The sequence below is a fragment of the Pristis pectinata genome, chromosome 13 (genome assembly GCF_009764475.1).
Source record: "Pristis pectinata isolate sPriPec2 chromosome 13, sPriPec2.1.pri, whole genome shotgun sequence".
NCBI classification, from domain to species: domain Eukaryota; kingdom Metazoa; phylum Chordata; class Chondrichthyes; order Rhinopristiformes; family Pristidae; genus Pristis; species Pristis pectinata.
The window spans coordinates 36,691,146-36,718,063 of NC_067417.1; the positions used below are offsets into that span (position 1 = coordinate 36,691,146).

Genomic DNA, 26,918 nt, shown 5'->3' on the forward strand with positions numbered 1-26,918 from the left:
TCTTGTGCCGTCACGATGTCATTTGAAGTAAAGCAGCCTAATCTTTCAAGTTAATTTCAAATATTCTGTGTTAATAATTGGCTTATTTTAGAAAAGGCATAATCAAAGTCTTTTCTAAAAAACCAATTATTTTAATCAAAATAAACCAATAAGTCATTTACAAATATTTTGCTCTTCAATTTTTTTTAAGCCCTCAACAAACCTGTTCCTCTAAATATTATTTTCTCATTTGATAACCATTTGGTTACAGAAAGCAAGTTGCAGCTTAATATCTGGTACAGGGTATTTCGGTTTCAACTGGCTACTGGCCTGCTGACTTAAGAGTATTTTTCTGAGAGGCTAGCATTACAAATGTTTGATTCGGTAAGATGAGTGTGAAATTTTGAATGTGACAAGCACAGTTAAAGAGGAAGTATTTAAGAAGTTTAGTGTCTTTGAAAGTGGATAAATCACCAAGCTCAGGTGAAGGGTATCCTAAGATATGAAAAGAAACGAGAGGAAATTGCAGAAGATATGACCATCATTTTTCAGTCTTCCTTGTTTGTTATCCTGAGACTTGGACTATTTTGTACTAGATGTTCTATCAGGTTGAAGCAGCCTTCTGCAGTCTTGCCAATCCCTTTCAGACTCATGTCTCTGCATGTACATGTTTCTTCTTACCAACTACACCACCCCCCCCTCCAACCATTTGCACCCTTCCACCCACAATCTCTACCCACATTAAGAGTGGTGCCAGGAGAATGGAGAGCTGCAACCATTATACCATTGTTTAAAAAAAGGTATTGGTTTATTATTGTCACTTGAACTGAAGTACAGTGAAAAACTTGTCATGCATACCGATCGTACAGGTCAGTTCATTACACAGTGCAGTGACATTGGGTTAGTACAGAGTGCATTAATGTAATTCAGGTAAAAACAATAACAGTACAGAGTAAAGTGTAAAAGAATATTATTAGTAACAGTGACATAGAGTTTAAATTTAAAAGTGTAGAACGGTTATGGTAAGGGTAATGAGTAGATCTGTAGAGAGCAGCTTGCAACGAGTCACCACGCTCTGGTGCCAGCTTGGTAGTTGTACCCCTTCTTGGTAGGGATTAATCAAGTAATTATAGGGCAATAAGGTTAACTTCAGTGAGTTACAAATTATTGGAATCAATTCTGATAAAGCATAAACCCTTATTTTGAAAGGCACAGTTTAATCAGGAACAGTCAGTGTGGATTTGTAAAGTGAAGGTCCTGTCTGACTATCTTGGTGATTTGATTTTTTTTAGATAGTTACGAGTAGAGTAGATGAGGGCAGTAACGTAGTCTACATGAACTATAGCAAGACTTTGGCCAAGGGCCCACATGTTAGCTGGTCAAAGAAATGAAAGTCCATGGAATCCAAGAGAAATAGTAGCAAATTGGATGCACAATTGGCTCAGTGGGACAAAACAAAAATAATTGACTGGTGTTTTGCAGGTAGGTTGTCTGTCAGGTTCCATGGACTCCACCTGGTCCCTTGATTTTTTTTGTAATAGATATGAGTGATTTAGATATATATGTAGGGTCATAATTCAAAAACTTTTGCACTTGATACAAAAATTGGCCATTTGATTAAATGCGAATAGGAAACCTTTGGACTGCAGGAAGATGGCCTGATCAGTCAGGCAGAAAAGTCACCATTGAAATTAATCTGGAGAAGTATGAGATAATGCATTTGAAGAAATACAGTAAAGCAAGAGAAATACAACAAATGGGAGGATATTGAGTGTGCTGGAGGAACGAAGGGACCTTGAAGTTTATACCCATTGATCCTTAAAGGTAGCAGGACAGATCAATACATCTTGCTTTCCTTTACTAGTTGAGACATAGAATATAACAGGGGTTATTCTAGAAGATATACTGCTACTTAGACCATAGGTTCATAGTGTGTACAGTTCTGGTCACCACATCATGGGAAAAATGTGATTGCGTTGGAGAGAAGAGAAGCTTTTTGGTAGGACTGGAGAATTTATTATGAGGAACGAGAAGTGGCTAGAGTTTTTTTTAGGAACGGGAGGTTCGGGAAGACTTAATTGTACATGTTAAGTACATTGTACAAGTACTTGTACATGTGCTTAAAGAGCTGTGACAAGGGAGGCTGTGGACCTGGTGCTAGAAGGTAGAACTAGGTTGGGTAGTTCTTTTTCAACTGGCACAGATAGGATGGGCTGAATGGCCTCTTCTGTGTCATAATATTTTTATGAATCTATGAGAATATAAGTTTTATTTTACAATACCAAATGTTTAGTGAATGTGAAGCTACTAAATGGAACACGAGATCCAGTAAAAGTGATGTTTATGTGTACGTCTTGAAAATTAATTTGGGTGGAGATGTTGAACGCAGCTGTTAATGTTTGTTGTCAGGGTTCACAAATCATTTGATATGTTTAAATGGGATCAAACTACCAGTGCTTTGAAGTTTTTGATATCATCTGGCTGCACAGAGTGGAAAAAAAAATCTCAGTTTGGAATTTTCTTTAACTGTTTCTGTGCTGTGCTATAACTGTGTTGTATCACTACCAGTTTGTAAGTTGCACTGACAAAAAGTAGTCGAAGTATTATGATTATGGACTGATTATAATATACTAATTTTTAGACACTGATCTGTCAATTAGGTAGCTCTTTATATAGCTCTTCTCATCAAGATATTTTCCTTTGATTTGAGTTTTCCTCCCAGACTTCTTGCTGTTTTTTTAAAAATTATTTTGCTGTTATTCAATCTATTATTTAAAAGGGATATGAACAGTGCTGATAAAGGGTTTATTTTAAAGAAAGGTTATTGTATTCAGTTGAAAAAATTTACATTGGAATCACCTGTAATCTTGGTCATCCAGTTTAAGAAGAAATTCATGATTTGTATGACTGAGTTTGCTTGAAAAACCAGGTGCATTCTTCTACAGGATGTGATTATGAAGCAGCTGCCTTCACCTTGAGTGAGCACTCTAATGCTCAACGACACATTTTCTGACAAATGTTTTGTTATCAAAGAAAATAAAACCTCTGATTAACAATAATTGGTGAGCACAATTTCAGTTTGTTAAATCAATTTCTAAAGTACTTAAAAAAAAAGCTTCCCAGAAAATTGTTCTTATTAATTGCAAAATTCATATTATTGTGTTTACTTAGTTAAAACAATCATTGTTGACATAGTGGATTAAAAAGGTTTTTCTTGTATGATTAGAAGCCAGAGGTTAGGCGATTTGATTCCCAGTTTTGTTCGATTCACTGATGGGAATAGGGATGTTTAGCCTGGCTTCAGTTTGTCTAGGTTAAGGAAGAGGGAAATTGAGCAAACAGCACAGTCCTGATCTTTCTCCAATGACCTTGGTATAAGAGTGTGTATGTGTGTGTACATAGGTGTTGTACAAGGAAATAATCAAGTTAAGCTCTGATAGCTTCTGTTTTTAGATAACTAGTTCAGCTTCATTATTTCAGATTTTTAAGGAAATGTACATTCAGATATGATCATGTAGACCGTCAGTGCTCAAAATAAACTCTATCCCATCTCTTATCTTTCATCATAGAAATAACTTTGAATTGAATGATTCTTGTGTTTTTGCCTTAATGGTGTTATTTGAGGGAGATAAATTGTTACTCGTCTTTGAATAATGCATAGGATCTTTGTATGCTTTATGTCATTAAGAACAACATTAAAATGTCAGCTTAGACTATGTACTTTAGGCCCAGAATAAGTCTTGATATCCACAGGCTCTTTATTTGGATAAATGCCTGCTAAGCTTGAGTCTCCATATTCAAGGAGAAATAGTGTCCAAGCATGAATCCAGATATTCGAGAAGAAATAGAGACAAAACAAGGATGATTTGGTGCATTCATGGCATGTGCCTGTTTGTAGTCTTAATTTATTTTTATCTTCTTCACAGTTTTAATCAAGCGGGAACATACCGATGAGAGAGAATTACCCACTATTCCTACTCTTCCATTGCCTATTGCACACACTGCTAATATATCTGGTCTACATCAAGTTGGATCTCAGCTGCCTTCCTCGGATACTGGACACCATGAAAATTTGACATCTGCTTCACAGAGGAACCTTGGACCTCCTCTGCAGCAAACTTATGCATCAATGATTTCTCCAGCAGTTGCATGTTTGCCACATCTGCCAACAAGAAGCATTAGCCCAGGTTCTGAATGCCCTATTATGGCTCCCCTGGGACACCAGTCTTTCCCAAAACCAGCTCCACCTATTGGGCCGCCTTACCAGCCTATGCAATCTAACATGATATATAATGGACAATCAGGTCTTCCCATAAATTCTGTTTCTAGCCAGGGATATGACAGAATATCTTACCAGCCTGATGTAGCTGGTCCACTCCAAATTAACATGGGATGTCAACAAATGCAACAAATGTACTGTTCTCCAAATCCAGGCCCAGCTTCCTCACCATCTCCAACAGCAGCTCATCCTTTGGGACATTCACCACATTCTGGACAATCCTCACCACAGCTACACAATACAAATTTAGCAAGTCTGTCAGGACCCCCTCCATTGACACATCACAATGTGTGTAATCCATCCCCATTTTCAACACCAGAGAGAGCTTCGCTGAACATTAAACAAGAGCCAGAGGATAATGAGCTACCTTTCCAGACCATTGGACTGCAGGATATAACACTTGATGATGGTAAGCAATCTAATTTTTTAAAACCCATATTTCTTGCTTGAAAAAACATTTTTACCAAAGAAATGGTATACACATCTAGAAAACATGTATACGAGTGCTCATCCTGATAAATTTTCACCTTACCACTCCAAAGCTCTTGCAGTCTTTGAGAGTTGTGCTTTTAATGCAGTTCTTAAAAGAATCTGCATTGGAGGTAACTGTTAACAGAAAAATAGTGTTTCTTTTCTTTTGGTATCAGTTTTTTTCTTAGTCCCATCCTATACAAACCACACACAACCTTTTAATTAGGTAGCAATTTAAGATGATTGTTTAAATGATTTTACTGGTTGAACTGCCTAGAAGTTCCAGTAAAGTGTTAAACCTCATGCTGAGGATTCCATTTGATTCAAATGTCAGCAAGGACATGATTGGTCCAGGAAAGAAGTCAGATACTGAAAACAGAAATTGTTTCAGAAATGGGTAAGACAGTAACTATGAAGAAGGGATGCAATTTTCATTTCCGATGTCAATGGTCTTTTGGCTGAGCAGAGATATGTTAGAGGTGGATATGGTTTTAAACAAGTACTGAGGCGTGGAAAGGTGGAGCAGGGAACAAAAGAAAGAACGAAAAGGGCACAGATAAGATGGGAAGGTAAAGGAATTAAATGACAAAGGGCATGGTTAAGGAACAAGCAACAGAATAATGAGTTGTAATTGCCAGTGGCAGAACAATTAATAACACCTGCTTTCCAAACAAATGGAAGTTGATTATGATATCAGGATTGATTCTATCAACAACTGCTTGTACTGTTTCTAATCACTACAGAGTTGTCCCTTATTAAAAGAATTTTATAGAATTAAATATGCATATTTGTTGAAATGCCATGAGTAGAATTGGGTATTCTGATGTTACGAATGTGAACAGTTTTCTTTCACCAATATTCCTCTACAGTTTTCCTCAAGGTAACTTTTAAAGTCTTTTTTGTTCTTTTGACAGCTCTATCTTTAATGTGAAAGAAAAAAACTCACTTTTTTCTTTCTTAAAACTATTATGTTTCACCTCTCAGCACGTGAATATGATCTTGGAGGAAATTGGATTTGTACCACAGAGTCAGACTAAATTCTCCGTCACTTACATTTACCAGTGTTGGACTTTTAAGATTGGGCAATAGGAGGTTTCAAAATATTCCACAAGGTCTGGCATCCTTGAACCAGAAATTTTTGTTTTGGAATGGAAAATTAGTAGACCCCTGCAAATGTCTTGTTAGTTACAAAATGTCCAGCCATGAACTATATATTACATTTGGCACATGTTCAGGAACAATTTCTTTGTTGATGACAACCACCCAGTCAAGTAAAGACTCTAAAGGAACCCAGATTCATCTAAGTTGACCACTGAACCCAGTGGGCTGACTTGAGCTGGCTGCAGCAAAACTGCTGATGTTTAGCAGCTCCCGTGTAAGTAAGCCTGGACTTGCATGAACCAATTGTAAGTCATGGACATGCTGGGTAACAGATACTGACAAGAAATCTACCAGTTTCTGTTCTGAACGCAACAACAGAGCCTACATAGCCCTTCAAAGGTTTACTACCCTCTTGAGCACAGAAATTTCTCTGTCTCTATCCCAGACAGCCTATCCCTTCATCCTTAAACTGTGTGTCTGGTACTAAACACCACAGCTAGGGAAATGGCCTCTGAAATCCTTTAACAATTCAGTATGTCCCAATGAGATCTCCTCTTATTCTTCTAAATTTGAGAGAATACGTACCCGGTCTACTTAATCTCCCTTCATATAGCAAGCCTGCTAATCCTGGAACCAATCTAGTGAATCTTTGCTACACTCCCTCAATGGCAAGTACATCCTTTCTTTGGTTGGGAAACCAGAACTGTACACAATACACCAAGTGCAGTCTCAGGAAGGCCCTTTACAATAACATTTCTTGGTCTGCATTCAAATCCCTGCATAATAAAGGATAATATACCATTTACCCTTTTGATTGCTTGCTGCATCTGAACTTTGGTCTTCAATGATTTGTATACAAGCAGAACTAGGTCCCTTGGAACATCAACACTACCCTATTTCTCACAATTTAACAAAGACCCTTTTCTGTTATGGGTGCATCAAAGTGGAAGACCTTCTATTCTCCTGTCATGTTCACATCCACGCCCCTTCACATCGTCCCTCGTACTCATAAACCCATCTGATATAGCATCGTCAGCAAATGTGGAAATATAACGACTGGACTCCTCGTGAAAACCCAGGGGCCACGGACTGATCCCTGTGGTATGCCACTAATTCAGCCTCATGGATGCATAACAATGATTCCAGCCACCACTCCAGCTCCAAAATAAGAATATAAGTAAATAGTAGCAGGAGTTGGCCACTCAGCCCCTCAAGCCAACCCTGTCCCCGGCCTTGCCTCCTCTTCTATGCCAGTTCCCCATAGTCCTCAATTCCCTGATCTTTCAAAAATTTATCTAGTTCCTCTTTAAATAGCTCTAATGATCTAGCCTCCTCAACTCTGCGGGTTAAAGATTTCCAGACACTCAGAAGCTTGAGCAGCTGCAGCTGGAGACACTTCCTACATATGATTATGTGGAAAACTGGAAGCATCTATGACCTCACACTCGGCTGAGCTGCCCCGCAATGCCTTACCCTTGGTAATAATTTAAAAACAGCTGTAAGAGTGTCAGAAAACAATTGCCTCTCACCGAACTAACTTGCATTGATGTCACACTGTGGAACCAAAAAGCCCGTGTTAAGGTTCTCCCACTGACCCCATTCACCAATGCCTGCACTTTGAAGATCAGAGTAGCTCGCTGTATACAAACCATGTTGAGGTTTCTGCCATCTCCTAAGCGAAGAAGAGTTTTTTTCAGACCTCTGCATCCAGCCCAGGTAGCTGAGGACAGATGGACCACAGGTGGCTGGTTTGGATGGCTCCTGAAACCTGCTAAACTCAGCACTATCAGTTTTGTTTCACCTTTAGGAGCATCCCTGTTGCCAAGCAATTGAACCAGGAAAACGTTCTTCCTGACAGCACATTTAAGTTATAAAATAAAACTTTTTGGTTTTGGGATTCATAAAGATTTAAGAACTATTAATATTTCCTTAGCAAAACAACATTTAAACAAAGTGGTTACAATGATAGTGAACTGGGCACTCTCCAATAATTTTGTATTTATCAGTGGGGAGGTTGCTTTGTGACACTTATCAATGAAAATATTGTGGTTGCAAATTGTGCATGGAATGTATTTTGCAAGGTGTTTTTTTTAAAATCTGTGTTTTGAATGCCGGCAAGAATACCCATCCATAGCTCCCTAGAGGTGTGAGCCTTCTGAACTCTGCAGTCCTTCTGATGACGTTTCCACAATGATGATAGCTAAGAAATTTCAGAATATTAGCCCAGTGAAAAATGAAGGAAAGATGATACATATTTAGGTCAAAGGCTTTCTAGAAGTCCAATGCAACACGTCAGTTAGTTTGCCCTTATTTGTTCTGCTGGATATGACCTTAAAAAACATTAACAGATGGTTGCCCTTTCATAAATCCATGTTGATTCTTCCCAATCGTATTATTTTGCAAGTGCTCTTCTACCACTTCATTAATAATAGACTCCAGCATTTTCCCTACTGCTGATGTCAGGTTAACTGGTTTTATAGCCCTGTCTCTTAAAAACGGATTGGATGGTGGTGATAATAATAAAAGTTTTGCTCAGACTGGTATATGATTTGACGGGACGACTTGAAGTTAATTTTGTACCCAAAAGTGACTGCTCTCTTCTTTGTACTTCCAAGAGGAAGTACTCTTGAAATAATTTTTGAGTTATCTTTCAATTCATACACTACAGCCACAATGATGGAGAGCATGAATCTCTTTGGCAGAGCTTTAATACGTTCAATGCTGAGTATATTTGTGATAAAGGATTCGCATTTCCCTTTCTTAACAAATTTCACCTGACTTTGGTAAGTCTTTTATGCATAGACCTGAGAGGTATTGAGCTTGTTGAGTGTGGTTAATATTAGATTATATTCCTGACCACTTACATGGGTGGAGACACCTCGAGGATTCAGTCAGTAGCTGAGCCCCTTATTGCAGAGTCCTCAGCATCTGCCCTACATGGTGATAACCCTCCAGATTTTGATATTTGGGGACTTGGCAATAGAAGGTTAGTCAAAATGCAAGGGATTAATCTTGGCTTTAAAAGATCATCAGCTGGTGCTTGTTAACCTGATTGTGCAGACCTGTAACAGAACCTATGCAGGTTCTATTGATGAATCAAATAGTTGAAGATGCTTTCCCAAGGAATCCCTGCAAAAACCTACAGACATGTCATTTGGTCTCAGATGGGCACAACCATCTTGCTTTGCAAGGTATGACTTGACTACTAGGTCCCTGTAATCTTAGGAAGTTCAGTCTTGCACGAGTTCCTTAGTACTACATTGTTGAATGTTAATTTGATATAGAACTTTTTCTGCGATCATCTGGTTAATGGATAATGGAATCCTGCATGATAGACTGAAAATTTTGTGGGCCAGAAAAGACCAATACTCAAGTTCCAGAGACTCCTTTACACATTTTAGAAGTGAAATTGCAGAAGTTCTAAACTGGGAAGGGAAACTTTTGCAGCTGTATAAAATACTTTTGGGCCATATTACTTGGTTTATTATTTAAAATGCCAATTGTATTATATCTCATTCAAATTTCATTTTGGTCTACAATCAGAGCACGGTAGCGTAGCGGTTAGCGTGACGCTATTACAGCGCCAGCGATCGGGGTTCGATTCCTTTCGCTGTCTGTAAGGAGTTTGTACATTCTCCCGTGTCTGCGTGGGTTTCCTCCGGGTGCTTCAGTTTCCTCCCATGTTGCAAAGACATACGGGTAGGTTAATTTGGGTTTAAAATGGGCGGCGCAGACTCGTTGGGCCGAAGGGCCTGTTACCACGCTGTAAATAAAAAATTTAAAAATTTAGAATTTAAATTTAATCCACTTTGGCTTGAAAAGACTGTATTGTTTCACATATAACATTTCAAAAATCTCTGTTTTTCAGAATAGTTGATACGAACACACTTTCAGATTCGTAACTGCTCCATGCTATTGGTTTTGATCACATTTTGTTTTAAATCCATTTGTGACTCGTCAGCATTACCCTTTTATTTTAAAATATCTAATAGATTTTCTAACAATTGCAAACATTTAACACCCTGCTTAACTACTGCGAGTCATAGAGTTATACAGCACAGAAACGTGCCCTTCGGTCCAACTGGTCCATGCTGACCAAGGTGCCTCATCCAAGCTAGTCCCATTTGCCAGTATTTGCCAATCCATGTACCTGTCCAACTGTCTTTTAAAAGTTGTTATTGTACCTGTCTCAACCACTCCTCTGGCAGCTGATTCCACATACATACCACCCTTTGTGTAAAAAAAAAAGTTGCCCCTCAAGTTCCTCTTAAATCATTTCCCCTTCACCATAAGCTTATGCCCTCTAGTTCTTGATTCCCCAACTCAGGGTGAATGTACTCAGTCTTCTTCCCCAATCTCTGCCCCTCATGATTTTATACACCTTTATAAGATCACCTCTCAGTCTCCTGCTCTCTAAGGAATAAAGTCCTAGTCTGTCTAACCTCCCCCTATAACTCAGTCCCTCAAGTCCTGGCAGCATCCCTGTAAATCTTTTCTGCACTCTTCCCAGTTTAATAACATCTCTCCTATAGCAGGGCGACCAAAACTGAACACAGTACTCCAAGTGCGGCCTCACCAGCATCCTGTACACCCAACTTTTATACTCAATGCCATGACTCATGAAGGCTAGCATGCCAAAAGCCTTTTTCACCACCTTGTCTACCTGTGAGTCTATTTTCAGTGATCTCCAAGGTCCCTCTATTCTACAACACTCCCCAGGGCCCTGCCGTTCACTGGACTTGACGTTCCAAAATGCAACACCTCACACTTATCCGAATTAAACGTGTCTTATTTATTGCAGCATAACTTGAAGATGGAAATTTTTAAGACTAAAAATGATTCTCAGACAGTTCAGTACCAGGACCCCTTTTTGGCAGACTTAGATACTTGCCCCTCCCCACCACTGACTGATCTTATGTCACCTAATGGCCCAGAGCTACAATCCTTTCCCAGTGCAACCAAGCCTGTGGTTCCCTGGAGTTGTCTTCGAACTTCCCCTAAGCCCACCACCTCTATTTATCAAAACTATGAAATTGATATACTTGCCCTATATCCATACATGATTCAGGTCAACTTCTTATGCAACCTGGATTTTTAAAAAGAAATAAGAAGGTAAAACATTAGGGAATATATAATCAAAGCACCTTATTTAGTTTATACAGAATAAAATATGATTGGCCAAAGAATTTTTTAATAATTCCAGAATATCATGGCTCAAAATTAGAATTTGATTTATTCAGCCTGAAACTAATTTTATGCCATTTGTTTAAATTCATGAAGGGGGTATTGCCATTTCTCATACTATTGTAGTCAAAGAATGGTTCACCAAATAGCTAAACAGAACAGACATCGAGGTTTTTAGATTTGATCTTTGGTCTTTGCTCGGTTTGCTGATCTGACTCTAGGTGACAGTGGGGGGAATATGATTGGTGTTTTCATTCATTGTTATTAAGGGGCTTCTTCAGAAAATATAGATGTGTGAATGCAGAGTAATCAGATTTCACATTTATACACTTCATAGAATGCCACTGTATAAATGAAGCCATACCTTGGCAAGGAATCAGCTTTTTGAGGAAATGTAGAAATTTTTAAAAATAAGTTAAATCTTATTTAAGTTAAATCTTCATGCTACCAATGTAGAAGAAAACAAATTATTCATATTGCAAAACTAGAGTTTGTTAATGTAATGAAATGTGATGCCTTAATGTGTGAAAGAGCATTGTCATCTACAAGTTTATTTTCAACATGCAAGTCTTAAGGAGCTTCAGTACAAGTACTGTACTACTTTGGGCTACTGAATTTAAATAGACTTTGAATTCAAATTTAATTATGGAGCTATACGTACCTTTGATTATCAATCTTTATACAATTGAATGTTATTGAAACAATGTCATAAGGTCATAAGTGAGGATTTTAACTAATAATAGCATAGTGTTCAATTGGTATTGCAACTTGTTATGAAGCAGTCTGTGCCTGCATTCAGCAGGACCTGGAAAGCACTCAGACATGGTTGATGGCAATGCGTAACATTGACAACAGATGCCAGGCCAATGACCATCTTCGAAAAGAGAAAGAACACTTCCCCAGAACTCGCCTGAGTGAATGTAGCTCCAACAAGACTCAAGAAACTACCATTCAGGGCAAAGCAATCCACCTGTGATGACGACCGAGTGGCAGAGTTAGCTTCTCATGATGGAGTGGGGGTTGGGGGTGGGGGTTGCTGTAGGTGGTCAGGAAGATGAATTTTATATTAGTGCCCAGTGTGTGTAGATGTTCAAGCAACTGTGAGGGCTCCCACAGCAGCTGGCTCTCTTTGTGTGTCTACCACCTGGAAGGACAAGAACAGCAGATACATGTGAACACCAGTGCTTACAAGTTCCTGACCCATTTGTACATCATCCTATCATGAAGTATGCTGCTGGCCTTTATTGTCCTGGTTCTAATGATACATGGTTCATCACATAGACTGCAGTGGTTCAAGCAGCTGGTTCATAACCACCTCAAAGGCAGTTAGGGATGGCTAATAAATGCCACCTGTCATTGATATTTGCATCCCATGAAAGAGTGGGGAGGGGGGGGAAGTAACCCCATGGTCTAGTGGAAATTTATTTACAATGGAATTCACCTGCATGATTCTACTATGAACAATTATTGAAAGATCTTTTTTATTTGAATAGACCACGTTATAGTTTAACTGCTCTTTTACCAGACTAATACAGTAAAGATCTTCAATCTGAGTTGGTGGAGTAACAAATATTAGTCTTTCAACAAAATCACACCTTTCATGCTTCTGCTTTTTTCCAATTTAAGTATTTCAACCCACATTTCGAAACTTACCTTACATAATTTTTGAGAGGTGGTATCTTGTACCTTAAAGGGAAACTGATGTCAGGAGGCACTTTGTAGTCAGTGTTTTGCCGCAGTGAAAAACCGCTAGGCACAAAATAACACAACTCCATACTTTTTAATGTGTTTGTTGTGCAACTTCATTAAAACTTCTCCTCTTGATCCCTTTGCTGTACCTATGATACCAATTAAATTCATTCAAATGAAAACTGCTATTAACATGATGGTTTTGATACATGCAGAAAATTGTGTGGTTTCTTGTTCTGCATCCTTACCTACTTTTATGTTATTAATCCAGTACTTGTGATACTCGTGCTTCATCGTCTCACTGATATACTGGGCTTAAATTGATCATAGTCTTCTTACTGTGCTTTTCTGGAAGTAATTCTAGATCTGTAAGTATTGCTAGAAATTTACAACTATCCCTGCCTCTGCGAGGAGAAGGTCATGGTTTGCTCAGATGAAATGAAGAATCTGTGTGTAATAGCGGGAGTGCAGACAAATGAAGAAAGTAAAACCTGTGTTAAGCATACAGCTACTCTGCTCAGTTTTGGAAGTTCGCTTGCAGCTTATCACATTAATTCTAGAAGCATAGATATTCAAAGACTTTTTGATAAGTTGTTATTTCAAAGTTTTTTTAGGTTGATCAAAAAGCAAACTGCTGGAGGAACACGGGGGTGATGGGGGGGCTGGAAAGGGGCAATGGGAAAGGGAACAAAAAATAGACCAGAAGTGGATCAGAAGAGGAGAGAGATGGGTACACGGGAGGGTTACCTAATATTGGAAAATTCAGTGTTCAAACCATTACCATTGGGTTGCAGACTACCTAGGTGGAATATGACAGGTCCTGTGCCTTCTCCACTGCCAGGGTCAGGCCCAACACAAATGAAGAACAACACTTCATATTCCACCTGGGTAGCCTACAACCCAATGGTATGAACACTGAATTTTGACAATTTCAGGTAACGCTTACCTCCTGTGTTTCCCTCTTTCTCTCCTTCTGATTCACCTCTGGTCCTCCCATTTTTGTTCCCTTTCCCATATTCCACCATTACCAATTTTTGTCCCCCTCTCCCTCCTGGTTCCTTCTATATACTACCCATATACCACCCACTGGATCCTGGATCCCCCCCTCATCCAGTTCCATCTGCCCTTTATATCCCCCTTAATAGTTCCCATTATCATCACGTCACCCTCCAGCAACTGTCACCACCTTCACCATCCCACTTCCCCTTCTCACCTCCACTATTCCGTCTGCTTCCACCTATCATCCATCTGCCTCTATCTCCTGATTTTCCCTGGCACCTGCCTCCATTTGCCCATCATCCCTCAACCTTCCTTGGTCCACCTATTACCGACTGGCCCCTGTCTCTCTCTCTCTCTCCCTCTCTCTCTCTCTCTCTCTCTCTCTCTCTCACACTCACACTCACACACACACACACACACACACACACACACACACACACACACACACACTATACAGCATTTCCAATGGAGTATTTTATGCAATTTAAAAAAAACTTAAGAACTGCTGTGGTTTTGGTTAATGCACAATAAAGGCAATAGCATTACAGGGTATAGCTTTCTGACTTTGCCACCAAGAGTGAATAATCTCTAAACTTGCTAGGTCTTGAAGGGTGATTAACATTCATTGCTGATGAAATATCCAATGTTACCTGAAAAACAATCTGCCATCAACATTAATTTAACCAACTGTTCGCCAACATTATTATATTGTTTGTGAAATAATATCTTGCAGCAAAATTTTAATTTGAAAAGTTGGATTAAAGGAAATTTGCAATTTAAGTATTGTGAAATATATTTAAATTTCAAAGGCTTAAATAACTTGCGTTCAAACTTACCATTATTTTCTCAGAAGGAAACCTCAAAAGAAAGTATCATACAAGTACATTTCACAGTAACACTGGCTTTATAATCTGGTTTTTGCCTCTGCCAAAACAAACACAATCTTAACAAAAATCACAAATGCCATTTGCTTTGGCTGTGTGTCTGTGATTAATTACTCAACACTTTGCAAGTTTGAATTGAGTGACGACACCACCCTCCTCCACTGCCTCTCAGTTCTTGCCTAGTTCGGTGGGGCTGGTGTTATTTGGAACCATTCTTGCCTTTCTGATTGCACCATTGTTTACATTCCTTAATGCTCTGCCTAATGCTATCTCTCTTGCACTCTCTAGTACTGCATACAGCCCATCCATTCCCCTAAACTTTACATTCTTCCAGTTCTGTGGGCCGTTTTGTCTTGGGATGATGACCTTAAACTTCCTTGAATCCATGCTCTGTATTTACTCTTAAAATCCACTTTTTTTAAATCAAATCTTCAGTTAAACCTCTTAACACCTTCACTAAGGGTTTCAAATCTGTTTTATGGTTAGATATTTGTGGAGCACCACTTTTAAACATTAAAGGTTCTGTTTAATGCAAGTTGTTATTTTTCGGTTGGTATAACTTTGCACTTGCTACGACACGGGAGGCTGTTTGACCCACCCCAACAGAACAGTCACATTTCCCCTCTTATTTCCCTCTGGCCCTGCAATTTATTATCTTTAACTCCCCTTTGATTCTTTTGCTACTTACCTACATTAAGGGGTAATTTACAGTAGCCAAATAATCCACCAGAATATTTTTGGAATGTGAGAGGGAAGTAGACCAGCCACCAGAAATCCATTCAGTCACCAGGAGAATATACAAACTTGGCATCTGGATTAAAACTGGGTGCAGGAACAGTGAGGCAGCACTACCGCTGTACATATTTCTCAGGTTGTAAATGTGGAATAGTCTGTATTCTGAGAGAGACAAAACATATTATGCCCCATGCTTTAATATTGTGTGGCATTAATCGAAAGGGTAGTTTCTTCAAATGATTCTATTTGCACAGGCTTGCATCATCATAAAGTTCCCATGTCTACCAAATGTTTCTTGATCCATCAAGTGCAAAAAGATTGCAGCTGTTGCTCAGCTATAAGAATAATCTGGGCTAATTATAGGTGAAGGCTGCTGCTATGGTGAAAGTTGACACCATACCACTTACAGGTTCCACTCAGCCACAGACAAATCTAAATATACTTCACTGAATAATCTGGTGCAGCTATAGGGAATCTCTGCATACCCACAGCTGTTAAAACAGGGCATGTAGATGACAAGCTATAGGCAATTTATGTCAAGTGTTGTGCTTAAGCTTCCTTGAGCCTTACTATTAATCTAATTAACTGCTTTCTAAAGTCTAAATTGTTTTTTGGAATTCACTAGACTTTCCCTGGGAATAACTAAGATTAAACAATAGAAGCTCATGTAACAAAGTGAAGAGCAATTAACCTGCTCCTGCTAAATGGAAAACAGGCAGTTCAGCAATTTTATGCTGCATCTCATTTGCATGATTGCAATGCCTCCATCACCAACCCCATTTCCCTGTACTGAATGAATCAATAGGCATCAAACCATGAATGGCTGTAAAGTGAGGCTGCATTGCTTAAAGCAAACCTGCATCTCCTCCTAAAGACTATTTTGGCAGGAACTGGCACTGGCAGGTATCCTACAAGCAAAAGTGACTTTGGAGTTGAAGAATTATCCAACTGGGGAAGAGGCTGGGATTTTAGGTTTTCAAACAGTGCACTGGAGGTGGAAAGGGTGAGGAAGGCCCTTCGAAGACATGGGCCTAAAGAAATTAAGCCTGATGAAAAATGATCAGAAGGCATGGGAACAGAAAGACCCTGACTACACATACCAAGATTGCAGCTTCAGAGCCCTGGATGCCTTGCCACCAGAAGTTCACTGACCCCTCACAAGTAATCAAGGCCAGTGAACCTATCATCCCTTTTGTTATCCCATTAAACTCAGTAACAGCCAAGGGTATTGCTCAATTTTCTATGTGCCCTCACACACAAACAATCAGGACTGAAACCCGACATTTGTATATATTCTCCAACATGCGTTTGCAGGCATAACACCATTGCAAGCTTTGTACCCCCATTTTGAACCTTCTCCACATGCTCAGAAATTTGCCACAACAGCCATTTCATCAAGTATGTCGCAGGACACTCATTTGCAAATTCATTTTCTTGAATTGGGCACAAATGGGCAAAATTGCTCTGGAGAGGAGATTCTAGTATAGGTGACCCTGCATCTTTCAATCACCGCGATGACCCGGTCACATTTGGGTGAGACTGTTCTGTGGTGTTGCAGTACCACTGCCCCAGCGATACTCTTTTGAGATATAAGCTGCAGATGGTGCAAGATTGGACTTCTTTCCTTGCCCATGCCTTTCTACCATAATCTTCTCCTTGACCCTTTTTCATTTCATATACATGAGAACTGTAACAAATTACATCACCTGATTTTACACACTCGTCTACCATCTCAGATGCTGACACTGCACAAGAGGGGAAATCGACACAGGATTAACTAGCAGGTATGCATGACTTGCAGCTGAGGCAAAGGGTAGGATAGAGCATTTATCAATACCCTAAAGAGCAAGGTTACTGCCAGTTCTGGACTTGGATGGTATCTTCAACAGGGAAAGTGAGAGAAGAAAAATAATGGTATGCACAATGAAATATTTGGTTTGTTAGGAAGCCTGCCAAAAGCCTGTTTGGTGGAAGATTTGGTTATAGGGCATTGTGCAGAGTTAAGAGCCCATAGCCTCCAGCATGGAAGTGGTGATCTGCCCCAGAAGTCAAGCATAATCCATTATCTGATGAACAATGTTTCATTCCAGAATTAGCAGCCACTGTAAATTGAAGTGCTACCAATATGGCTGTAGTTACAGTGTGCAAAGGAGCTTGCAGGATCTTAGCAGCAGTCCAGCTCCAACTGATTGCAAGGGTGATGGTGCTTTCACGTAGAACAAAAACCAGTGACAGCATTTTTCCTCGTATGTCTGCTGATAAGTGCATTACTGCTGCAGATCAGCAGACCAGACCAGATTGTTACCAACCCCAAGTTGAGGTGGTGAAGATTGCAGGGAGGCTGTCTTGCTTAGAGTTGTTCAGGTGCATGTTTCAATGCAATCTGCTGTCTCTTCTGTTATAAGTTAGCAGGCATGTTACAATCACTGAGAAAGTGCAAAGACATAAGCAAAATGAGCACTAAAGGAATGGATAAGGCTGACTATACTGTATTTCCTTATATCATTCCTAAATTTGGTTTAGGTAATTTACAGAGAGGTTTAACTTTGCAATGTATCTGTGCAAATAATGTGAAGCCCAGTGACCGATTAGTGAATCTGGCTTGCAGTCATTGGTATCTTCCTCAGATGATTCTTCATGAATAGCCTGGGGGGGAGGGGAGGGACTCTGTAGCTTGCCACCTTCCTTTCTCTTAGCCTTTTTTCTTTCTTGCTCATGTTAAAAACTGGGGTCAAGGGTAATATCTTCATAATGGAAAAGTTGTGGAGCATGCATCACACTGCCATGAACCTTGGCATCTACTGCATCAAGTAATGCGTTGCTTCCCCTGAGCGATGGAAGCATAGTCTCACCATTGCAAACAATATGCTGCTTCATATTTTGTGTGACAGTATGGCTTTTATTCTATACATACCAAATGCATCCACGTTGGTTGTGCATCAGCATGTCATCAACAGCTAGCATTTGTTGCTAAAGAGCTAGGTTTTATTTTGTCATGGCTTTAATGCAGATGGCATAGTGAACCACTGCAGAATCGTTGCTGCTGCCAGGATACCGTGTGTAGATTTGAATACTTACTGTTTATGATTGCTTACTGACTGAATCTTAAGGTAGCCTTTCTGTCATGGAGCAATGTTGAAAATTACTGTTTACAAGATTTACTCTGCGCCACAGGGAGGTCTGCAATCCCAAAAATCCCAAATATTGTCTACCTGCTTTTGTTTTGAAGAGAGAAGTAAATGTAGTTAACTGTCTTTAAGTAGAGTCAGTCATTGATTGCCCTTACACAAAGTTGGTGCCACGCAACAAGCTGTTGTAAATATTTCTAGCTCTGACCTAAAAGTAGCCAGATAAGTAGATGTTTGTTGCTATGGTCAAGTTAACAGCATGACATCCTTGTCCTTCTCCGAATTTACATTTGTAGCAAGTCTTAGTGATGATATCCAAATTGAAGGCGTGATGTCTCATAGATTGTTTTCTCCTGAGGTTCAGGTAGGAAAGTTACTTTCTGAAATTACCATTGTTGAGGGTCATTTTCCCCTCCTTACTTTCAGCAGCTTGTCTTGCTTTGTGTGTTTCTACTCATTCTCCTAGTCATGCTGTTCTGAGTAAAGTGCTTTCTAATGCTTGCATGTCAGGGAATAAACAGTTTGTGCAAAAGCCTTGAAGTCAGCAAATTGTTTTACAGCACCTATCAGACCTTTCCAGAATTTTAAAAGGATAAAACTTGAAACATAGCAACTGTAATCAGCCAATAATTAACATGTAAATGCTCAATGATCAATTTAAATAGCACTGTTTGAGGGTTCCTTCCAGTCGCTTAACACATCTTCAGCTCTGCATGCTGAGAAAAGATGCTAGCTGGTGTGTTAAGCTTGAAAATTGCAGTACTGGTACCAGATCAACGTTAACTAATGTCATAATTTGCCTCCTCTGCTTTTTAAAGGTAAGTTTTGCCAGTTTTGCATCTAGAATTTTGTATCCCCAAGTAAGTGTTCACACACCTGTTGTCATTTTGAACTAAAAGGATTTGCAGCACCCACTACTGACCCAAACTTTATACTGAGTTTTAATGTTTTTTTTATGTTTCTTTAATTACTGTTACAAAACAAGTTATGGTTTTATATAGAAATTGTAATAAACAAATGTTTGCTCTCCTCCATCCCAGTGCTTTCAGAATTACAATCTGCAACGTTGATAAATTATTTTACAAAGTAAAAGAAAATGCCTAGCAGTCACATTTTGTTTTGCGCAATTTCCAGTTAACAATTTTAAATTACTATGCAAATTAAAATTAATATTTTCTTCACAATATCATGATGTAACCTTTCTTAGTTAACAAGTATTTCCTTTAAAAGTTGTACTAAAATTATCTCAAATAGTTTTCTGTTTAAAACCTATTTTGAATGAAATGTTCTTAGTAATTTCACTTCAAGAGTAAGTTTGTGGATTTTTGCCAACTTTAGATAACGGAATCTGAGCTATACGTGACCCCATTCCCTTCTGGGTCACATGTACTTTTCCAGTAAGTGCCATAATTGAGTCTGTATAGTTATTTATGGAATGGGACAAATCATCATCCTACTTAAGCAAAATGCAGAGTACATTATAGACTTAAAGTAAATAGGAACATTGTTTTCCTAGGGGAGAAGTCTATATTGGAAAGTCTATCTTGTCCTGGTAGCATGTGAGGTAATAATGTAAAACACGCATATGAATTATATAAAAATAACAGAGGCAGATCTTGGCCAGCTGGCAAAAGTACACTGTTTCTTCAAAAATGAGCACTGTCTCAAGTAGTGGTTTTGAAGATGACTTCAGACTAGATGTTTCCTATTCCAAAATGTTGGATCACCCATGGACATAATCAGTTTTTTCCCAAGAGGTGCTACTTCAAGATAGATGAATAGTTTAAAGTGAAATTTCACCCTCCAACAAAAAAAATGATCATTTTTATTCACTTTCAGTTTCATGAAGTTGACTTCTTGAAAAATGTCTGTATGCTGGAAGGAAAGAAAAATAATATCAATTCCCTGCTAACTTCTGAAATCTTTATTCTTCACTATCTCAAAATGGAAGTTGCTATAAAAATCTGCTTGACACATTTGTCATTGCAGTCCTTTTACATGTTCTCATTGAATACCCAAGGCTGCAAACATAATTTAAAATGCTCATTCTTTTTCTGCATGCTTCTTGTCCCACAGGAATAAACTCAGATTAGTAATGAAGAGAAAGACTAAATATATTTGTTGAGTGAATTTCGAGAACCGTGCTATATTTCGGGTGTATTGGGTTGAAATGTCTACTGGCAGTGCACAAATCCTTCACTGCTATCCTTTTACAGGATGGTTTTATTAGTTTTTCATTGCATACTCATCTGAATTTTTGGCAAGTAAAATGATCGTAACAGATTTTAAACATTAGGTGATATTCAACTTCTCCTTTTCTACTTAATATGCTGTAATATTGCATAGAAATCATTCAGAATTGCCTGCAGTGTTGGGAGGTCTTTCTGCAAGTGAAAATTGATCTCTACTTTTGAGTCCAGGAAGGATTGCAGGGAGCTCATACCAATTATCTCAGAGTTTGAGGGTGGTGGGGGGAGCAGGTGGTGACCATTGCAGTTTAAGATGCATTTCTCAAAGCTGTGCAGAGCTTTGGCTATGATTTAGAAAGCACATTGTGTGCATAATTAATCAGTGGTTATTACTGAATGTCGTTAAGCTTACTGCCAACTAAACCGGACTTTGGTATAGAGATTACATTGGTGTCGGTGTTGTTACTGACTGAAGCACATTTTCTGCTTAATAATTAAATTTATTGAGTGCTGTTTTATTACTAAGTATTGCTCATTCTCTTCGGTTGCAGGAGAAAAACCTCCATCATAGAAGTGTCTTGAACCACTCAGAAAGAAACCCTCTGAATTTTTCTCTATATAGTGTATGGGACTCTGGCTGTACTTTTGCAGATTCTCAGAACTACTTGATTCCCACTCATCAATTCAGGGCATGATTCATTCATCTGAAATGTGACTTTGTTCACTTGTGATTTCTACACATTGATTCTATCCACTGTCCTTTAAGCCCAAGCATCATCGTCAGACTTGGCAACAGATCTGAATATCTTGATCTGTGAACATTTGCTGAAAATTACCCCCTTCGGTTTTAAATTTGCATTTTAGTGCGCTTTTCACACACAAACAGAAGTGCTGAAAGTTCTGAATAATGAGGACTGATGCTGTGTCTTACTGATTATTTTATCTGTTGTTGGGGCTCTTATGTCCCTGATAGCTGTCATACATCTGATCAGCTAGAAACATGATTCAATACTGTTTAGTATAATTATATACAAACAAGAAATTTGCCAAGCTGACCACCCAAGAATGTTTATAACATTCCCTGAAAGACAATCTTGCTTCTTGTCATACAAATACACTGGAAATTCTTGAATCAGAAGATCTATTAAAGACCTCAACATTGATATGCTTAAAATTTGTGTTCTGACAGACATGATATCCTTTCATTCACTTTCCTATGAATTCATGGCCATCCCGTCAATGAGTTTTCACTGTAGAGTTTCCGTGTATCCTGGACTTGTTTCAGTACATTTAGTTTCCAAGGGAGAAATTATATTTAAGTATCTTTAGAGCTGAAATATAATTGAACAGTATTTGGAATATTCATTCATCTTCTAATTAATGCACTGTGTCCAACTAATACCCTGTCTAAGTTATGTTCAGAATGCTTGGGAAGTTGGCGGAAGTTTGCACTCAACTGATGAACTCCATAAGGGTCCACTGGCACAATCATGTAGTGCAGAGCTAGATCTGTACTAAGAGTAAGGCTATACTACAACCTGTGCTTGGGAATAACCCAGTTATGAGTTTATTTACTGGTAAATCCAAATGGATCTTATCAGAAGTTGTGGCCCGGCATTTGTATTTTAACCTCCTTCAACACATTAACATTCTTTTGATGGTGCAACACACACAAAATGCTGGAGGAACTCAGCAAGTCAGTCAGCATCTATGGAGGGGAATAAACAGTTGATGTTTCGGGTCGAGCCCCTTCATCAGGACTGCAAAATACCTTGAATATTTAATTGGATTTGTTGATAACAGTTTTCTGTTAATTGTTATCTCTCGGGAGTAAATAATAATTACACCCTTTTCCCGTTCACTTAAGGTAGCATATGCACAATTAACATTTCATGATTTAAACCAGGTGAATGTACGTGCTGCATCATGTAAATGTTATGAATGTCATAAGTGCAGTTCTGTGGGTCTTAAGGCCTGCTTGAAGTTGGGAGTAATTATTCCTTTATGGGTATGAATTAAAAAGGACTGATTATTGTTTTAATGGGAGTATTCATAACATATTGGCAGTTTATTCCCTTTCATTTAGATTTTTAAACTGTTTTTCTACATCTACTTTTGTAAAGACCATTTTTGCTAAATGGATAACTATTAAATAAATTAAAGTGAGTTTTCATTATGGGGGGGAGGGGGAGTGAATCATTGAACTTTGTATTGGCCAACTATAATTACAAATTCAGCTCTGATTTAGTGTGATAGTTATGATTATAAGTAAGAGTCACAAAAACAACGCCAAACCCTTTAAACCTGACTGTTATGCTCAATTGCTTCATAAACACTTGGGCACCCTTATTTTCTTTATTTTAGCCCACAAACTGTTGGCAGCTGCAGGGAATTGTGCAATTTGGCTCAACCAGACATTTTGGTTTCTGTTCATAATTCTGCAACATACCTAATGGCTTATTGAATCATTCATATGTTGGGAGTCATTTTTAAATCAAAATATTACTAATACTCATTTACTAAGCTCCTTTCTTTATGTTTTTCTCTCACTTCTCCTATTTGCCTTCTTTCATCATTGTCTTTTATTTTTGGTGCTTAAAATCTATGCCGCATTAACTTTAAATCTTTGCAACTTTCATAGGCTTAGTCAGAATTTTCTGTTTTATCTGCCATTCCGGATTTAGCCTTTCCTAGTCAAGTACTGAATTTTACAGCTAAGTCAAACTTAAGACATTGTGGTTTTAGTTTGTACTATTGTCAGGAATGGATGAAGGTTTTGTTGTTTCTGAGAGCTATTTTCATGGGGGCCTTAGTAAGCAGATGTCATGAAGACCCCATAGCATCTTAGCTTGCAAAGAGTTAACTGAAGTGAGTCTGTAATTCTAACATAAAACATTGTATATTATTTTGTTCAGATGAATCTCTCTAAAGTGTGTATCTTTTATGATGAATGACCTTGATAGATAATGGTTTTGTTGAGAGATGTGAAATACTGTTTCAGTATCAGTAATGGAAATTGATTAATATACCGCATCACACAGTTGTAAAGTTTGGACAGAAAAGGGTCACGAATGAAGTGCAAAATTTGGCATTTCAATTGTAAAGTTTAACATTTTCAGAACAGCTACTGATGTGTTTTGTCATGTGATGATAACGTCAGTCCTCAGTCATGTGGTAAGACTGTTTCCTATCCGAACTTGAATCATAATTTTTAATTAAGTAGTTTTAAATTTTCAAGCCAGTTTCTCCTCTTGTGCTCTTTTTAAGTTGTCCTCAACTTTAAATGTTGAGGTTTTATTTTTATTTGTAAAATACAAAAATACTTCGGCGAGGATATTTTGTAAAGAGCTTTTCCATTATGTGCAAACAGAGGGTACTCTGTATCTAAATTGTTTTCTGTGGTTTATGCCACTCTTACTCTGGAAAAGAATGTTTATTTTTATATCTATTTTACTATGTATGTTTATCTGTTTATAACTTAGGAACTAGATGTGGTTTAGAACTTATCACTTGAGCAAGCAGTTTTTTTTTGCAGGGGTGCGTGGGTTGTTTAAACTTCAAATAATACCTTGTGGTTCATGTCACACCAAAAGCAAGATGGGTCAACAGGAAACAATATCATATATTATGTACTAATCTGTGTTTGTCTTAAAATACAACATATTGATAAATTTAATGGTGTGTGCCAAAGAGATTTCTTATGAATCGTAAATTGCTGCAATTTGCACCACTCCACCATCAGCTTTGACAGAATGAGGTCTTGTCCTCAACCTTGCCATGAATTTCGTTAATTAATTGCATCAGAACTTAAATTGTCAATTTTACTCTCTGTAAAAGGTTAGGACTGCAAAAATGACGATGTTAAGCAATTTTTTTTAAATGAAGACATTTATGTTCTTCCAGTGCTAACCAACCTTTATGTTCCAGAGAGGAGTTTAATTCCTTTGGGAGCTAAATTGTAGTGAGTTTTTGTTGTAAAGAGAGATTTAAAACACTTTCGTATTTTTCTGTCCTTCTCTGCTTGAAAGCATCTAATGATTATTTAATGTGGATTCAACAATCTATGTAATAAAGCCTAACGGCTATTCAGAATCAATGTTTTCTAGAACTTTGCAGTATTTGCATTGCCTTTGTGCTGCAAGACTGACCATAGACCAGGTTCTAACCAGGTTTCTTAAGACAAAAGAGACTGCAGGTGCTGGAGGCTTTGTTATCTAATGAGGTATTGACTTGGCTAGAACTGCAGCAGTCCTGCACAGGATAGTTACAAGTGTGGTCAGATAAAAATATGTTTTTAGCTCTCTCCCAATACTTCATAATGTTCAGGAAAGCAGAGAAATATGAACCTCTTTTTTTTCCTCAACATTTAATTGAAGTTAGGCAAGTTTACAGTGTGCCCATGGAGATCTAAAGTGGCAGATAGGCATTTTGTAAGCCTGGCTTTGACACCATACTGGATCTGCACTTCATGTGGTGTCAATCCAAAGCAATCTCCTCTCTTCAGAAATTCTCAGTAAACTTTGTTTTCGGATTGAGACTTACCTAGTCTGTTTAGCTTTGGTGCAAAACTGAAATTTTAATATATTAATACCATATTTACCAGGTAAATGTATTCTCAATTTGAACACTGAGGAGATTTAGTATGCACTACCGTTTCTGGACTTTTCAGTGATGTATGTTTAAGTATTTACTTCAGACTTGCACATGTAAAACCAATTGATTAAGTGTGTTTTTGGCATGGAAAAAGTAGCAGTGAAAGTTCTGCGTGATGTACGTCAGTTTGTGGTAATAGTTTCCACTGAGACGGACGTTGACTTTGCCCATGTATCGATCAAGTTCTCTTCATATAAGATAGCTTACTAGAGGTGCCTGGAGTTCAAGTTAACTTCTTAAGTGTTATTATTTTAAAAGAAAGATTTTTCTCTTGACCGTAATCTATCAGATTAAAAGGATATATTAAATTTATTGTAATTGAATTTCCAAATTTCCTCCATGTGATTGTTCAGATTCTTTGTGTCTTTTTATAGTTTACTCAATGAAGCAGAGACTAATTCTTGCATCTTGAAAATTAAAGCAAAGCAATACAAAAAAAGAAGCTGCACTTTGGTACTCCAGCAATATTTATTTTATATACTAAAAGGTCTCAATTTTTTAGAAAAGGTGATAAGTATAATTACTGATTCATGCATGGTATTACTTTACAATATATGGTAATGGTTCTGAAATTTGAGGACTGAAATAATCTTTTCCAGCGTAGAGGCTTGTTTATCAACTTTATATTGACTTCTGTTTGCAGATTAAAATCCAAAAGAGTTTCCACAATCTTATTTTACTTTTTAAGGCTAAAGCCTGTTGTGCAGTAGCAGTCAGTGCAGAAGGGTCCTATTGTGGTGAAACAGTTAACTAGTGACAATTTCTAGGACCATGAGCAGTAGGTTGAGAGATTTTAACCTCTATCTGGACACTTCCATAAAGCAGACTTCTCAGCCTTACTTAAACCTGCAAAAGGTTAGTTAAGATCTAATCATTGCCTCTTTCCCAGTTTAATAAATTTTAGAAGTCTATGTTTCTCATGAAACAATCAATGTGAACATTGTTCATGATTGCTGTTCTTGAGTTTGTTGTAAATTTTTCACATTCTACCACTCCAATCCAATTGTTAGCCCATTTGATTTATGCGAACAAATGCAATGTGAGAGCACGTCTTGAAAATTGACTCTATTTCCAAGAACACCAGAAGTATAGTGTATTTTGCAGTAAGGGATGAAATAACACCTGCAAGGTTTTCACTGTTTCAGCTGTCTTTGTTCTCCAGATTTTTGGCTAATTAGCAAGGTTTGTTTCTTGGGTAGATGGAGAATACAGTGTTTAGGGCAGGAAACCTGAATGTCTTCCATACTTAACACTTGCCCAAATCCCTGTATGATGAATGTGCTTGGCTTTTAACTGGGCCGGAAGGACTCCAAAGCAGACAATCCAATTCTTGATTGGCTGGGGATAGTTAGGAGTCTTATCCCTAGGCTCTTCATATTTATTGGAGTGGAGGATGGTTGGATAGAAAGGTGTTTGAATGTAGGATGAGGCACTAGTGAAACTTCTGGTAGTGCAGTGAAAAACATGCATCTTTTCCTCAAAACCATTCTTCTCTCCCTTAATCTGACATGTTTCCTGAGGTCTGGGAAACTTGGTTAGTCAATTTAAAATCTCCATCAGCCTTGTTTGAAACATTTTTATTTCCATCTCATCCCCTGGTAGTGAATTGACTGTCTGTCCCTATGTT

At 38.2% G+C, this 26,918-nt stretch overlaps 1 protein-coding gene across 1 annotated transcript in view; it reads left to right on the plus strand.

Moving 5' to 3' along the window:
- The window catches only part of nfatc3a (nuclear factor of activated T cells 3a), a 128,237-nt gene that overhangs the window by 85,450 nt on the left and 15,869 nt on the right, over positions 1-26,918 (plus strand). Inside the window, exon 9 of the mRNA XM_052028406.1 lies at positions 3,906-4,667. Coding sequence (XP_051884366.1) covers positions 3,906-4,667 — 762 coding nt within the window. The remainder of the gene's footprint in view (positions 1-3,905; positions 4,668-26,918) is intronic.